General features: G+C 32.0%; 2 protein-coding genes across 4 annotated transcripts in view; both read right to left on the bottom strand.

Annotated features, from left to right (window-relative positions):
• LOC120424875 (uncharacterized) overlaps positions 1–16,945 on the bottom strand; it is a 413,383-nt gene that overhangs the window by 116,222 nt on the left and 280,216 nt on the right. The window lies entirely within an intron of this gene.
• LOC120431693 (stress-activated protein kinase JNK-like) lies at positions 13,884–15,195 on the bottom strand. The gene has a single exon (XM_039596807.2). The coding sequence runs from the start codon at positions 15,088–15,090 to the stop codon at positions 13,930–13,932; it is 1,161 nt and encodes a 386-aa protein (XP_039452741.1). The 5' UTR covers positions 15,091–15,195; the 3' UTR covers positions 13,884–13,929.

The following is a 16,945-nucleotide window of genomic DNA, read 5'->3' as shown; positions in this document are numbered from 1 at the left end:
CTTTTTTCTTACTGGTAAACGAGCTGTTTTATAAACAGTAGTATGTGTTTTATTTTTTCTAGTTTTTACATTTTTGCTGGAAAATTGTGCGTGTATTTAAGTTTCGATCGGTTAGAAGAGGTTGCGGCGAGAGTGTAATTCTGTGATGTCGCAGATAAATTCCCTGGCTGATTTTGGAATCTTCCTGGTCCAGCGAAAAAACATTGCTGATTCTAGCGAAACTGATCCAACAAACAGAGAAGATTTTCACTAAACCCAGTAGGTTTTCAATCGGAATCAACCAATAAAGACAGCTTCTGTATAAATAAAACCGCATTGACACCACTAAAAAACTTCCATTCATAATTATAAAAAATGACGATCAACTTTCTTAAGATTTCTTGACTTCAATTTCTGGTTCTAAAAGCCACACATTTTTTATTCTTGCAAAAAAAAACAATTTTTGATGATCGATAACAATACTCTCTACTTTTGGCGAACAGTAAATTGGTTCCACTTTGACAGGTCAAAATTGAGGCCGTTTTGCGAACCACCCAGGTAAGGATGAAATGATTTAAAATGGATTTTTAAATCAATTTAAAAAAATAACTTCGCGGCCCTTCTTGACAGAAAAGGTCCTGCTTGACAGCTCGTTCCAAGGGGACCATAGTTCCATCGAAAAAATGTTGTCTTGTCAATTTATTTTTTTTGCATCATAATGAAAAAAAAAAGTGATCAGAATTGGTTTTTAATCGTGTTTTTTTAGTATAGTGTATACAAATTTACATAGAGCTTCAAGACCCTATTGAGCAGTTCCATTTTATATTGAAATTTTTTGCAAATTGTAGTATTTTACACAATTTACAATTTTACAAATGTTTTTTTCTAAATCCATTCACAATTTTACGATATTTGAAAAAAAAAATCTTTAAAAAGGTTAAATATGAAATTTTGAAAATACTTCACTTGATTTTGATCAAAATTGTCAAAAGATAGTAAAATTAAAAACAAAACATCAATTTTAATACAGGTTACAAATGTCATTAAATTTTAACTAAAATATTACAAATTTCACAAAATACAGCTTTTTAACGACATGACATTGTGTATCGAATTTCGTAACATTAGAGTTTTTAGTGAAATATTTCGTACAGAAAATGATTTTTTAAATATTTTAGAAAAAATATGGCACTTTTTAAATCAATTTGAAACTTTGAACTGGTTTTTTTTAACAATATAACGGTGCAAAATATCATGTTTTTTACGAAATATTAAAAATTTTGGAACTAAAATTTAAGTTTCTATATGGTATTGTGGAAAAATGTGAGCACACAGTCATCAACAATAGTTTTTAGTGGGTATATTTTTACCGAAGATAATGCTTTGCTTTAAAAAAGTTGAAATTGAAAACATAGTGTTTGATTCTTCTTTAGAAAAACTTATAAAAACTTTTAAATATGACAAACTTTTTTTTTTGAAAATAAGAGATTTTTTTTAAAGAGTAGAGTAAAATGATTTTGAGTTATTTCCAATTCAGGCTATTCAAAAATGCATTACACATTAGAATATTTATGTAAGTAATATCTAGGAGGTATTAGATTACGGCAAACAAACAAACAAACAAACTTGCACATTTTGACAGTTTGTCTGCGTAGTTTGTTCGCCAACATTTGTTTACAGAAACGACGGCTTGCATACATTTTGACTTGTTTGCGAGTTTGCCGCAAACGGTCAAGCTCGAAAAAGTGCGAGTTTGTTTGTTTGTTTGCCATAGTGTAATAGTTCCTTCACATTATACATATTTCATGAACCATTTTTCTGATGGTGGTATAAACATAAATATACACCCAAAATTCAGAGTCGTGAGAATCGTTCCCTCAAAATTTATTGAGGGCTCAGTGCCAAAATCGAAAGAATAATGCTACCAACTCACACCATCATAACAAATGTGTTCATTCGTTGAATGAAACAATAAATCTCCAACAAGTGTCATACATCGACATCTGACCACTCCTTAGTCACCAAGCTGTGATGGCCGAGGCAGTTAAGTCATTGGGTTAGTATGTCAAAGGTCTCTGGTTCGATTCCCGTAGTCGACACTTTTGGTTTTTTGTTTGACGGATGAACTTTTTTTGCAAATGAACCTCGAGAGAATAGTTCTTTCGCTCATCTCAAGCTGTGTTCTCCGTGAATCGAACCACTATTCTCTCGACTCGAGGCCATTGTTCTCACGGACCTTGCTGCCCAGTTTTGGGTGTAAGTGAAATGCCTAAAAGTGCCTTATTTTATCAAAATATAATTTATATTATTTTGGTTTTCTTTTGAAATTTTTAAAGGAAGAGGGAGAAAAACACTTCGATACAAATTTGCATTGGCCTTATTTTCATATTTTGTATTATGATTTGCAGCAATTTTTTTTTTTTATTTAAAAAACTGAAAATATTTTTTTTTATTTTTATCAACAAAATAATATAAATTAACTTTCTTGAATCACATATAGAATGACAGAATGCAGTTTCTTTGACAGCTTTTTCCACATTGTTCTCCGTCACTACCCACCTGAGCCCCCTAGTTGTGAACACACAAAGTACAGTTTCAAGCAACTGTCAAACACGTGTAAATGGGTTGTGGTGAAATTTAAAATGTCGTGGTGAGTATGAAAATCACTCAAATTGACCTTAATATTGTTTTATGATTCAGAAAAGTCTTTTTGCTATTTGTCTGTGATACAAATGATGTTTTCAAAAGTGATCAGCTTTAGGTTTGCAGTTTTGACATTTTTGTTTATTTTATTGTGATGTCCTAAAACCCTTAACCCTCACTGCATCGCACGTGGCTAGGTGCATCGCGAACGGAGGTAGCAGTGAAGCTAGGGGTGGTAAATTTCTTCGCTGATAACGAACCAGTCAGTTGCATCAGGTTGAGCACCGATGCCGCTGAGCTGGACCCTGGATCCTTCGGGTATGATGATGATGATGATGGAGGAAGAAGCAAGAGCGAGGGATTAAATATTTAAAATTTTACGGCATGAGCGACTATGGCGAAACTATGCGAATGTGGGCAAAACTTGACTGGGGCAGAATTCCCACAAACAGTTTCTTGTTGTCAAGTCATGACTGCTGCGCAAACAAGACTTGTCGGAGAACGAGCTTTTCCGTCACGGGCAAGTACTTCCTGTTGCACACACGTATGAAAAGTTTATGAGAGCAGTTTAGAATTCTCTGTTGTCGAAAATTAACCTTTGTTTGCCTCAAATCAAAGTTTTGAGATTGTGCGGAGTGCAAACACAATAAGAAAAGTTTAACACTCCTCCGTCCAAGGCATCCCGTACTTACACGAACGACCAAGGCGGAAAAAAAGTTGGAACGCTAACTTCAACTCGCTGGTTCTCAGCCAAAACTCAACCAATCTGGATGATTCCTTTTTCCAGAGATTTGTACGGATCTCCAGATGAGCCTAGAACTTTGCAGATCTCGATTTGATCAATCCTCTAATTACTACGACTAAATTAGTCGGAGCAACTTTTTTTCCGCGTGTATTTCCGAAAAGCGACTCAAGCGGGAACATTTTTGCTACGCTGCAAAAATACAATAACTTTGCTAAAATGTTAGCAAAACCCATAAAATTATACATCAAAATTTCCGTTATGATCTCAGGATTATGATGAGCTTCTCAAATTTCCATTATTTTCTCAAAAAATTCACAAAACTACGTAAAACTACAGAAAAAATAAAAATGCCTCATTTTATGACTAGAACTTTATGGCAAAATCATTGATCTCATTGATTTTTTTTATGAAAATGTTTCAAGTGATCTAAATTATATGTTTCAGAATCATTCTGGGTGTGTTTCTTCCTAAATACTACAAAATTTTACCAAAACTACGTAAAATACAGAAAATTTTATACATTCCTTTAGAACTTTATTTGCTTCATGGTAAAATCATTGATTTATTTTATGAAAATGTTTCAAATGATCTAAATTATAAGTTTCCGAATCATTCTGAGTGTGTTTTCATCCTGAATACTACAAAATTTTACCAAAACTACGTAAAATACAGAAAATTTGATACTTTCCTTTAGAACTTTATTTGCTTCATGGTAAAATCATTGATTTATTTCATGAAAATTTTTCAAATGATCTAAATTATAAGTTTCTGAATTATTCTGAGTGTGATTCTTACTGAATACTACAAAATTTTACCAAAACTACGTAAAATACAGAAAATTTGATACTTTCCTTTAGAACTTTATTTGCTTCATGGTAAAATCATTGATTTATTTTATGAAAACGTTTCAAGTGATCTAAATTATAAGTTTTCGAATCATTCTGAGTGTGTTTTCATCCTGCATACTACAAAAGTTTACCAAAACTACGTAAAATACAGAAAATTTGATAATTTCCTTAGAACTTTATTTGCTTCATGGTAAAATCATTGATTTATTTTATGAAAATGTTTCAAATGATCTAAATTATAAGTTTCTGAATTATTCTGAGTGTGATTCTTACTGAATACTACAAAATTTTACCAAAACTACGTAAAATACAGAAAATTTGATACTTTCCTTTAGAACTTTATTTGCTTCATGGTAAAATCATTGATTTATTTTATGAAAATGTTTCAAATGATCTAAATTATAAGTTTCTGAATTATTCTGAGTGTGATTCTTACTGAATACTACAAAATTTTACCAAAACTACGTAAAATACAGAAAATTTGATACTTTCCTTTAGAACTTTATTTGCTTCATGGTAAAGTCAATTATTTATTTAATGTTTTTTTTTCAAATGATCTAAATTATAAGTTTCCGAAACATTCTGAGTGTGATTCTTACTGAATGCTACAAAATTTTACCAAAACTACGAAAATACAGAAAATTTTATACTTTCCTATAGAACTTTATTTGCTTCATGATAAAATCATTGATTTATTTTATGAAAATGTTTCAAATGATCTAAATTATAAGTTTCCGAATTATTCTGAGTGTGATTCTTACTGAATACTACAAAATTTTACCAAAACTACGTAAAATACAGAAAATTTTATACTTTCCTATAGAACTTTATTTGCTTCATGGTAAAGTCAATTATTTATTTTATGTTTTTTTTTCAAATGATCTAAATTATAAGTTTCCGAAACATTCTGAGTGTGATTCTTTCTGAATACGACAAAATTTTACCAAAACTACGTAAAATACAGAAAATTTTATGCTTTCCTTTAGAACTTTATTTGCTTCATGGTAAAATCATTGATTTATTTTATGATTATTTTAAAAATGATCTTAATTATAAGTTTCCGAATGATTCTGAGTGTGTTTTTTCCTGAATACTACAAAATTTTACCAAAACTACGTAAAATACAGAAAATTTGATACTTTCCTTTTGAACTTTATTTGCTTCATGGTAAAATCATTGATTTATTTCATGATAGATGATAGATAAAATTTACTCATAAATCAAACACGACACAAGGCTGTAAGAAACTGAATTTCCGATGATAGATTTAATATGCTTAAATTATTATATTTTCAAAAAAAAAACTGTTGATGGTGATTTCTATCACAACAACATTCAAAAAAAAAAAATTAAAATCTAAACACAACCTGTAAAAATTAAAAACTTTCTCGATTGAACTCTGAATTTATAAATAATCCTATTTATAAATCATGTAATAATTATTCAAAAATCAATATGAAGGGGGAGGGGGTTCAACAGAATGTGACGTACTTTTCGAAGGGGGGTTGGAGCCAGCGTGACAAAGTGTGACATAGGGGGGAGGGGGGGTTAATTTTGGCCGATTTTAGCGTGACATACTTTATGGATGACGCCTTTTTGAAAAGCTGAGAAAATTTTCTATATTTTGCTTTTTTGAATTTTGTTGATACGACCCTTAGTTGTTGAGATATTGCCATTCACAGGTTGAAACACAGGAAAATTGATGTTTTCTAAGTCTCACCCAAACAACCCACCATTTTCTAATGTCGATATCTCAGCAACAAATGGTCCGATTAACAATGTTGAAGTATGAAACAATTGTGAAATTTTCCGATCTTTTCGAAAAAAATATTTTCAAAAACTTAAAATCAAGACTAATATTTCAAAAGGGCGTAATATTGAATGTTAGGCCCTTTTAAAAAAAAATCAGCTTTTCAGCTTTCAGCTTTTCAAAAATATGTTTTTCAATGGTGGGCAAACATGGGCACTTATTTAAAAAATGAATAACTGCGACTTTTTTCAAAAAAATTACCTAAAAATGGCTTGACTTGAAAACGGTGCATTTTATACAAAAAAATTACTGAAGCTCTTTTTGATTGCAAATTCGATATAACATCGAAAAATGAAGTTGACAATTTATTTATTCAAAAAATCATAACTCGGTCAAAGATTTTTGCCCATTCTGATAATTTATGACAAGTTGGCATTTGATGTCCTCTGAAACATATCAGAAAATAAAAAAAATAAAAATAGTGTTTTTTGCATCACCATTTTTTTACCGTGTATTATGAGTCTTTATCCATACCTACAACTTTGCCGAAGACACCAAACCGATAAAAAAAATCCTTCAAAAGATACAGATTTTTGAATTTTCACATATCATTTTTGTATGAACAGCTGCCAAATTTGCATGGAAAATTAAATGAACGAACTAATGATGCAAAATGGCTTCTTTGGGCATACCGAAGACACCAAAATAGTTTCTGCCGGATAAAAAAAATAAATAAAATTAAAGAAAAAATACCGATTCTGTAGAGAACTGCCCCCATACAATAAGCTTCCAAAACAATGCTCTACATTCTTATACCAACATAAAATTATAAATATTATAAAATTTTCTGTAATTTACGTAGTTTTGGTTAAAATTTTGTAGTATTCAGGAAGAACCAAACTAAGAATGATTCGGAAACTTATAAATAAGATCATTTGAAAAAAAAATCATGAAATAAATCAATGATTTTACCATGAAGCAAATAAAGTTCTGAAGGAAAGTATCACATTTTCTGTATTTTACGTAGTTTTGGTAAAATTTTATAGTATTCAGCATGAAAACACACTCAGAATGATTCGGAAACTTATAATTTAGATCATTTGAAAAAAAAAATCATGAAATAAATAATTGATTTTACCATGAATCAAATAAAGTTCTAAAGGAATGTATAAAATTTTCTGTATTTTACGTAGTTTTGGAATAATTTTGTAGTATTCAGGAAGAAACACACTCAGCATAACTCAGAAACTTATAATTTAGATCATTTGAAACATTACCATAATATAAATCAATGATTTTACCATGAAGCAAATAAAGTTCTAAAGGAAAGTATCAAATTTTCTGTATTTTACGTAGTTTTGGTAAAATTTTGTAGTATTCAGGAAGAAACACACTCAGAATGATTCGGAAACTTATAATTTAGATCATTTGAAACATTTTCATAAAATAAATCAATGATTTTACCATGAAGCAAATAAAGTTCTAAAGGAAAGTATCAAATTTTCTGTATTTTACGTAGTTTTGGTAAAATTTTGTAGTATTCAGTAAAAATCACACTCAAAATAATTCAGAAACTTATAATTTAGATCATTTGAAACATTTTCATAAAATAAATCAATGATTTTACCATGAAGCAAATAAAGTTCTAAAGGAATGTTAAAATTTTTCTGTATTTTACGTAGTTTTGGTAAAATTTTGTAGTATTCAGGATGAAAACATACTCAGAATGATTCGAAAACTTTTAATTTAGATCGTTTGAAACATTTTCATAAACTAAATCAATGATTTTATCATGAAGCAAATAAAAATCTAAGGAAAGCACAAAATTTTCTGTATTTTACGTAGTTTTGGTAAAATTTTGTAGTATTCAGGAAGAAACACACTCAGAATGATTCGGAAAATTTAAAATTTAGATCATTTGAAACGTTTTCATAAAATAAATCAATGATTTTACCATGAAGCAAATAAAGTTCTAAAGGAAACTATAAAATTTTCTGTATTTTACGTAGTTTTGGTAAAATTTTGTAGTATTCAGTAAGAATCACACTCAAAATAATTCAGAAACTTATAATTTAGATCATTTGAAACATTTTCATAAAATAAATCAATGATTTTACCATGAAGCAAATAAAGTTCTAAAGGAAAGTATCAAATTTTCTGTATTTTACGTAGTTTTGGTAAAATTTTGTAGTATTCAGGAAGAAACACACTCAGAATGATTCGGAAAATTTAAAATTTAGATCATTTGAAACGTTTTCATAAAATAAATCAATGATTTTACCATGAAGCAAATAAAGTTCTAAAGGAAAGCATAAAATTTTCTGTATTTTACGTAGTTTTGGTAAAATTTTGTAGTATTCAGGAAGAAACACACTCAGAATGATTCGGAAACTTATAATTTAGATCATTTGAAACATTTTCATAAAATAAATTAATGATTTTACCATGAAGCAAATAAAGTTCTAAAGGAATGTTTAAAATTTTCTGTATTTTACGTAGTTTTGGTAAAATTTTGTAGTATTCAGTAAGAATCACACTCAGAATAATTCGGAAACTTATAATTTAGATCATTTGAAACATTTTCATAAAATAAATCAATGATTTTACCATGAAGCAAATAAAGTTCTAAAGGAAAGTATAAAATTTTCTGTATTTTACGTATTTTTGGTAAAATTTTGTAGTATTCAGGATGAAAACATACTCAGAATGATTCGAAAACTTTTAATTTAGATCGTTTGAAACATTTTCATAAACTAAATCAATGATTTTATCATGAAGCAAATAAAGTTCTAAGGAAAGCACAAAATTTTCTGTATTTTACGTAGTTTTGGTAAAATTTTGTAGTATTCAGGAAGAAACACACTCAGAATGATTCGGAAAATTTAAAATTTAGATCATTTGAAACGTTTTCATAAAATAAATTAATGATTTTACCAAGAAGCAAATAAAGTTCTAAAGGAATGTTTAAAATTTTCTGTATTTTACGTAGTTTTGGTAAAATTTTGTAGTATTCAGTAAGAATCACACTCAGAATAATTCGGAAACTTATAATTTAGATCATTTGAAACATTTTCATAAAATAAATCAATGATTTTATCATGAAGCAAATAAAGTTCTAAAGGAAAGCATAAAATTTTCTGTATTTTACGTAGTTTTGGTAAAATTTTGTAGTATTCAGGATGAAAACACACTCAGAATGATTCGGAAACTTATAATTTAGATCATTTGAAACATTTTCATAAAATAAATCAATGATTTTATCATGAAGCAAATAAAGTTCTAAAGGAAAGCATAAAATTTTCTGTATTTTACGTAGTTTTGGTAAAATTTTGTAGTATTTAGGAAGAAACACACCCAGAATGATTCTGAAACATATAATTTAGATCACTTGAAACATTTTCATAAAAAAAATCAATGAAATCAATGATTTTACCATAAAGTTCTAGTCATAAAATGAGGCATTTTATATTTTTTCTGTAGTTTTACGTAGTTTTGTGATTTTTTTGAGAAAATAATGGAAATTTGAGAAGCTCATCATAATCCTGAGATCATAACGGAAATTTTGATGTATAATTTTATGGGTTTTGCTAACATTTTAGCAAAGTTATTGTATTTTTGCAGCGTAGCAAAAATGTTCCCGCTTGAGTCGCTTTTCGGAAATACACGCGAAAAAAAAGTTGCTCCGACTAATTTAGTCGTAGTAATTAGAGGATTGATCAAATCGAGATCTGCAAAGTTCTAGGCTCATCTGGAGATCCGTACAAATCTCTGGAAAAAGGAATCATCCAGATTGGTTGAGTTTTGGCTAAGAACTAGCGAGTTGAAGTTAGCGTTCCAACTTTTTTTCCGCCTTGGACGGAGGAGTGTTAAATGATTCAGTATGATGTGTTGATTCAGACAGCACTTCCCGTTTCCTGGGTTATTTCGCCTGAAACTATACCATTCCAGTACGCAGAATACCCCCGAATGTATGCTAACGACGCTCGTGCGCCATCTAGCGGGGAAATAAAATTCAATTTGCTCGCGATGCGTGGACAACCTGATTATGGGGAAGAACACACTCCCAGAAATTGCATTTAGTTTCTTTTATCGGGTTAATAAACTAAGGGTCGTGAAAAACTGGTACAAATGTTCCCTGTGTAGTAGTTTCCAACTGGCTGATTCTTGCGCGAAACGATGTCACCCGATGAAATTAGCAATAAAGCCGTGGGGGTCGTAAAAACTGTGCTGCCGCTCCACCGGAAGTGGGGTCGGATTCCCACGATATATATATGAGTGTCTTGACAGCTCTCTTGAGAAGATGACGATCCGCGCAGCTTCCGGAACGAATGATCTAATTTTGCGCCCGGGCATGGAAGCTTCAATCCGCGACCTCATTTTTCTCGGAATCAAAAATAGAGAAATAGACTCAACCCTTAAAATCGATACAAAAAAAAACTAGTTCCCACTTCAAATCATAGATGGCGGTATTATTTCAAATTGCAGCGAGCATTTCTACGTCTGTAATCTGTGACAGTCGCCCATTCTGGAGCGAAGAAATATGTTTTCCCAAGCATGAAATATATTATTAGCCTCGGTCATAATTCTCCCGCTGGGGGCACCCCTCTGGCGAGACAGAGCAACGGCCAGATACTGGGCAGCTCAGAATCCTCAGAATCTACGCCGGGCTCATCGTCGGATCTGTCACAGTTTGGTGATGACAACGGGGAGGCTGACGATTGAGTGGAGTTCATAAATTACAATGTAGTATAAATTGAGTGAGTTGGGTTTGAAAGTGGGGGAGGAGATTATTTAAATTAAATGTTTATTTTTCTTTTGATAAATCCGATCATTTCAGACGAAATTTTTGATTACAAAGATAAGGAAAAGTTGTATTTTGGAAGTTTAAATACTTTTCTGATGAAAATACAAACTTTCTCGAAGTAATTTTTTTTTGAGTGATGAATAGAGAGAATGCGTAACGTAATTTTCGAATGATCCCGCTTTGTTTACATCTACAAAGTAGGAGGATGAGGAGGATGTTCAAGCACAAGCATGACTTTTTTCTTACTGGTAAATGAGCTGTTTTGCGATAAATTCCCTGGCTGATTTTGGAAACCTGCAGCTCTTTCTGATCCAGCGAAAAAACATCGCTAATTCTAGCGAAGCTGATCCAACAAACAGAAAGGATTTTCACTAAATCAGGGTTTTAAATCGAATCAAACAAATAAGACAGCTTCTGTATGGATTTTTTTAAATACGATCTCGCCTTCAACTTTCTTAAGGATTCACAATACTCTCTACTTTTGGTGAATAGTAAATTGGTTCCACTTTGACAGTTCAAAATTGAGGCCGTTTTGTGAACCACTATTCAGCAAGTAGGTTTCAAAGTATAAATACTCAAAATTGTTTACAAAATTCTTATTCTTACTTTATGAAAATACTTAAATTTTAAAAATTTACAATATGAAAACTTTAAAGTATGCAAAATTTGTTGGGCGACTTTTTTTGAAAATACTAAAATTTTCACAAAAAAAACCGTATTTTTTGAAAATACTTAAATTTTCAAACCTTCTAAAATTAGTATCTAACGAGGCGAAATTTGGTGTGCTTTTTCGCCTTATTTTTTTGAAAATACCATTTTTTTCACAGAATACCGTTTTTTTTTTTAGAAATACATATATTTTGATAATTTGCTATATGGGCGAATTTGCTATATGCTACGAAGCGAAATTTTGTATGCTTTTCACATTCTTTTACTTTTAAAATACTAAAAAAAATCACAATATATTGTTTTTATTCGAAAATACTAAAATTTATAATTTTACAATACTGGTATCAAACGAAGCAAAATTTTATATGCGTTTTCACTGTATTAAAGTTTTTTTGTTGTAAACTAAAATTTTTACTATATGCCGTATTTTTTCGAATATACTAAAATTTTCAAAATTTGCAGTATAGATATCAAACGAAGCGAAATTTTGTTATGCTTTTTCTTCTTATTGAAGTATTTTTTTGGAAAATACAAAAAAAATCACATAATACCGAATTTCTTAGAAAATACCTAAATTTTCTAAATTTGCAATATGGGTATCAAAGGAAGCGAAGTTTGTTGGGCATTTCTAAATTATTACAGTATTTTTTGGAAAATATTAAAATTTCCACAAAATACCGTTTTTTTCGAAAATACTCCAATTTAAAAAATTTGCAAAATGGATTTGATATCGAAGATATCAAAGGAAGCAAAATTTGGTATGCCTTTTCACCCTATTTTTTTTTGAAAAAAAAAAAACGAAAATTTACACAAAATGCCGTATTTTGTTCGAAAATAACCAAATGTTCAAAATTTGCAATATGGGTATGAAACGAAGCAAAATTTGGTAGGCGTTTTCACTTTATTAGAGTTTTTTTGTTGAAAAAATTTTTTTTCACAAAATACCGTATTTTTTCAAAAATACTAATTTTTTTAAATTTGCAATGAGTATCAAACAAAATGAAATTTGGTATGCTTTTTCACCTTTTTAAAGTTTTTTTTGAAAAAGAAAAACTGAAATTTTTACAAAATATCTTATTTCTCAAAAATTCTCAAATTTCAAAATTTGCAATATGGAAAAATACTGAAGTTTTTACAAAATACCGTATTTTTCCAAAATATTCAAATTTTCTAAATTTGCAAAGTGAGCGTTTTCACTTTTTTTTTTAGTTTTTTATGTTGTTGAAAATTTAAGATTTTTTGAAAAAGTTCGGTATTTTGTGATTTTTTTTTTGATATTTTCATAAAAAATCTGCAAAAAAGTGAAATTTGAGTATTTTTGAAAAAATGCGAAATATTGTTAAAACTTCAGTTTATAACAATACAAAATTTAATAAATAGAAAATTTGTCTACATATTTTGAAAATTTTACCATTTTGAAAAAATAAGTTATTTTGTGAAAATTTTAGTGTTTAATAATCTAAGAATGCGGAAAAGCATACAAAATTTCACTTCGTTCAATACCCATATTGCAAATTATGAAAATTTGAGTACTTAAAAAAAACGGTATTTTGTGAACAATTTTGAGTATTTTTACTTCGAAACTTACTACACTCAAACCCAGGTGGTTGGTGGTTTTTCGTTTGACACTTTTTAGTTTGTACCCCGTTGGTTTGACAAAGTCAAACTTAAAAGTGACAAACTGTCACTGGCTACACGGTGCTCACGCACACTGCCAAAACCAACGTTCGGCAGTGTGTGTGAACTACGTGTAAAAGAGGTGTCCAACTAAAAAGTGACCCCGTTCGCTTGACAACAATTGGTGTCTTACCATCGGGGTTTCAGTGTACATTTTCAAAATTATATTCTTTGTGGAAGCATTGAAGTTATAACCTGATATGGTTGAATTAAGTTGATATTAGAAAGATTATCGCCGAATGAATAATCTAAAAGACGATAACGATAGAATTAGGTTCCAAAATACAAGTCATTTTCACCCTTGTTATTCAACACCGCATTTTTCTTTCAAAATAATGCGAAATAAAACTCTCTGTCTCTCTCTTCCAAACAAAACAACCCTTTCTAAGGTGCGCGCGGAAAACAAAACAGAAAAAGGAATAAAAGCTTTCCCACCCTTCCATGCTCTTCTTTCTCGCGGTCTTAAGTAACAAAACAGATGTTCTCCTCTTTAAAACACACACATTCCGTCACCTAACCTCCCCCACCTGAGCTAACGAGCGGCGACGTTTGCATAAAAAGGCATAAAAGACTCATGTGAGTGAATGTGTGTGTTTCTTCATTTTCCCCGCGATACAAAAGAGGCGAACGCAAAGAAAAGCTCCCCGGGAAAAAAAACTTGTTGAAAGCTTTTGTGTAATGGAGACCTGCTGCGCTGCAACGCCGGTTGATGAGTTGTGTCGTCGTCTCAACTCACACTGGCACAAGGACTTTGTGATTATGACTTAATAACGACTCTTTTTTTTTTGGTAATTACACGTTTATTTCAGACTCCTCAAGAAGTCGTCGTCTGCAGCTGACACCCAACCAGCGGTGACCTTGAACTACCTTCGCCAAACATCGCCCGGTTTCGAACCTCAAACTCCCTCACTTCTTCGTAAATCAGCTGGCGCCACTGCTCGACGCTGAGTTCCCGCTCGTCAATGGTGTGATCGTAAGGTCCCGGGGCCGGGGCGTTGACTTCCCGGTCGTCGTACCACACGTTGATGTAGCTGTGCTGCAGGGCCTGCTCGACGGAGATGCGCTGGTCAGGGTCGATGACCAGCATCCGACTCAGGAGATCCCGAGCTTGGTCCGCTTTGGTGCGGTTCTCCCCGTCGGAGCAATCCGGGAAGAGCAGGTTCGGGAAGAGTCGATCGAAGGGAAATCCGTTGTACCGAGGGCGGTTCTCGATGTAGTTCCGGACGGTTGGCTGCAGTCGGGTCATGAAGGTGGGGTCGGGCGTTCCCAGCTGTTCGATGATCTTGTTCCACTGGTCGATGTGATCGTTGCCCGGGAAGAGCACGCCACCGCGGATCATCTCGCCGAAGATGCACCCAATCGACCAGATGTCAACGTTCTCCTTGTAACCCATCCCGAGAATGATCTCCGGAGCGCGGTAGTACCGCGTAACCACGTAAGACGTCATCGTAAAGTGACTCCCAACTGTCCGCGCCAGTCCAAAGTCCAAGATCTTCAGCTTGCACTCCGAGTTTACCACGATGTTCGACGGCTTCAAATCCCTGTGAATGATCCCCGCCGAATGCAAGTGCTTAATCCCGCACAACATCTGGTACAGCAAGTAAGACATCCGATCATGGTCCAACTCCATCTGAATCACCTGACACAGATTCGCCTCCATCAGTTCCATCACCAGATAAACGTCCTGGAACAGTCCAAACATCCGCTGCGGCGTAAACGCGTCCAAAAGCCCAATTATATTCACATGATCGACCAACTTCATCAACCGCAACTCCCGGTAAGCCCGTTTCGCATGAACAGCACTCTGGAACGGTCTCGACAGCTTCTTGATGGCCACGGGCCGACCGAACAGGGTGTCGTACGCGGCACAGACCATGCCCTGGGCGCCGAAGCCCTTGGCCTCGAGGTGGATGTACCGCGCCGGGACTTCGAACTCGGTGTCGCCAAACTGGTACCGCTCGAACTGGGTCGTCATTTTTTTTATTTTCACTTTTGATTTAATTTACACACATTTTTCTTCTCCAAACTTGAGAAATCGGCTGGATTTTTGCATTTAACTTTAAATTCAAGCCCAAGTAAACAAGCCACGGTATTTATCATCTTCTCTTATTGCCAAATTGCAATTAAACATCAGTGAAATGTTATTGTCTACCTATACAAAGCCAAATACAAATACCTATTGAATAATAAGTGAAGACCTGGAATGTTTTGATTCTTTTACCTATTTGATTTGATTGGCTGTAAGCGCATAACTGTCCCAAGTTTTATTTTTTAAGGGAATTGAAATTGAGGTACTTTCTAAAATTTTGCCAAGATTGCAGAGATTTTAAATCTGTTTTTTATTTGGATGAAACTTACAAATTTGCTAACTGATTTTACTACAATGAAAAGATGAAGGTACCTTCAATATTTAAAAAAAATGATTGAAAAAATGTTTTTTTTAAATGCATTATAATCCTAACCAGTTTTTTTTGCAAACATTAGTTTCTAAACAATCTAAGTTTTGACAATTTTTTTAATCGGGAAAAAATGTTTTTGCGGTGCTGTTCATCGAAATTTTAGATTGTTATATCATTATATATTTAGGCCGTTGCAAATATTTTTAAAAGTTTATGTCACCCCCCCCCCCCTCCCTTCAATATTAGTCGAAAAAATTCAAAATTTCCATGAAAATAGAAGTCTAATCAACTGAAAACAACCTAAAATGCATTTTTCTGCATTGATAATCATATTTAGCATGTTTGGGCTTGTTTAAAAATGTTTTTTAATTTTTATGAAATTCCAATGTACAGCACCGCAACATTTTATTTTTCGCAAAAAATAAAATTTTCGTCAATGCTTAGATATTTTGGATACTAATGATGGCAAAACAACTGGACAGGAGAATAATGCATTTTAAAACACTTTTTTCATTAAAATGTTGAACTACGGCTCGTAATTTCAATTTTTATACTTTTTTTATTTTTTCGCCCCCCCCCTCGACTTTGGTCAGAGTCGAGGGAGATAACCCGAGCAGACGGCAATAACTTGGGAATAACATTTTTTGATATTTGAAAATACTAGGCCAATAACATTTTATGTTATTTATAACAAGATTTGTTATTCGTCGTTATGGTATTTTTGTTATTGGATTGTTATTGTAATAACAGACTAATAACATTTTGAGTTATTCTTCGAACAAATCTTTGTTATTATTTTTTGTTATTTTAACTACTAATCCGATCTAGAGACCCTAAATAGGGAGACTGGTCTAAGCTTGCTAAATCGATCTGGCAACGTATGTTTTGAGCTTGGCAACACTGATAAGTTTTGCTGGGCGTAAAGGCAAATGCTCGTTTGGATACGTCAAACTCGTGTCTGTTTGGGTACGTCAAATTCACAATAACAGTTCGAGTTATTATTCCATAACAAAAAATGTTATTCCCAAGTTGTTTTCGCTTTCAATCAATATCAGACCAATAACAAATTTTGTTATGATAACATAAACTGTTATTAAACTCTTATGCAAAAATGGATTTTTCAAGAATATTCCATAACACTTTTTGTTATTTTAACAGTATTTGTTATTGAAATGGCATGAATTTTGTTATTACCGTCTGCCCGGGAAACTTCAAAAAATATTTGCAACGGACTTATTGCATTTTTGAACTTGTTTTTTTTCTTAACCCAGTTTTTTTCGAGTTTTTAAAATAAAATTTGATTTTTGAGATTTTAGATTGGAGATTTTCTTGTGTATTTTTATTTTTTATTTTTCCCGTCGATTTTTTTAAATCAATTTGCCTTCTTTTATTTGAACTGTATTGGTCTTTTTTTTATTTTGGTTTTTTTTT

The sequence above is a fragment of the Culex pipiens genome, chromosome 3, assembly GCF_016801865.2.
Source record: "Culex pipiens pallens isolate TS chromosome 3, TS_CPP_V2, whole genome shotgun sequence".
NCBI classification, from domain to species: Eukaryota; Metazoa; Arthropoda; class Insecta; order Diptera; family Culicidae; genus Culex; species Culex pipiens.
This window is presented reverse-complemented; position numbering and strand designations above follow the sequence as displayed.

Coding starts and splice junctions, on each gene's coding strand:
- LOC120431693 (XM_039596807.2), bottom strand. CDS start 15,090: ATGACGACCCAGTTCGAGCGGTACCAGTTTGGCGACACCGAGTTCGAA.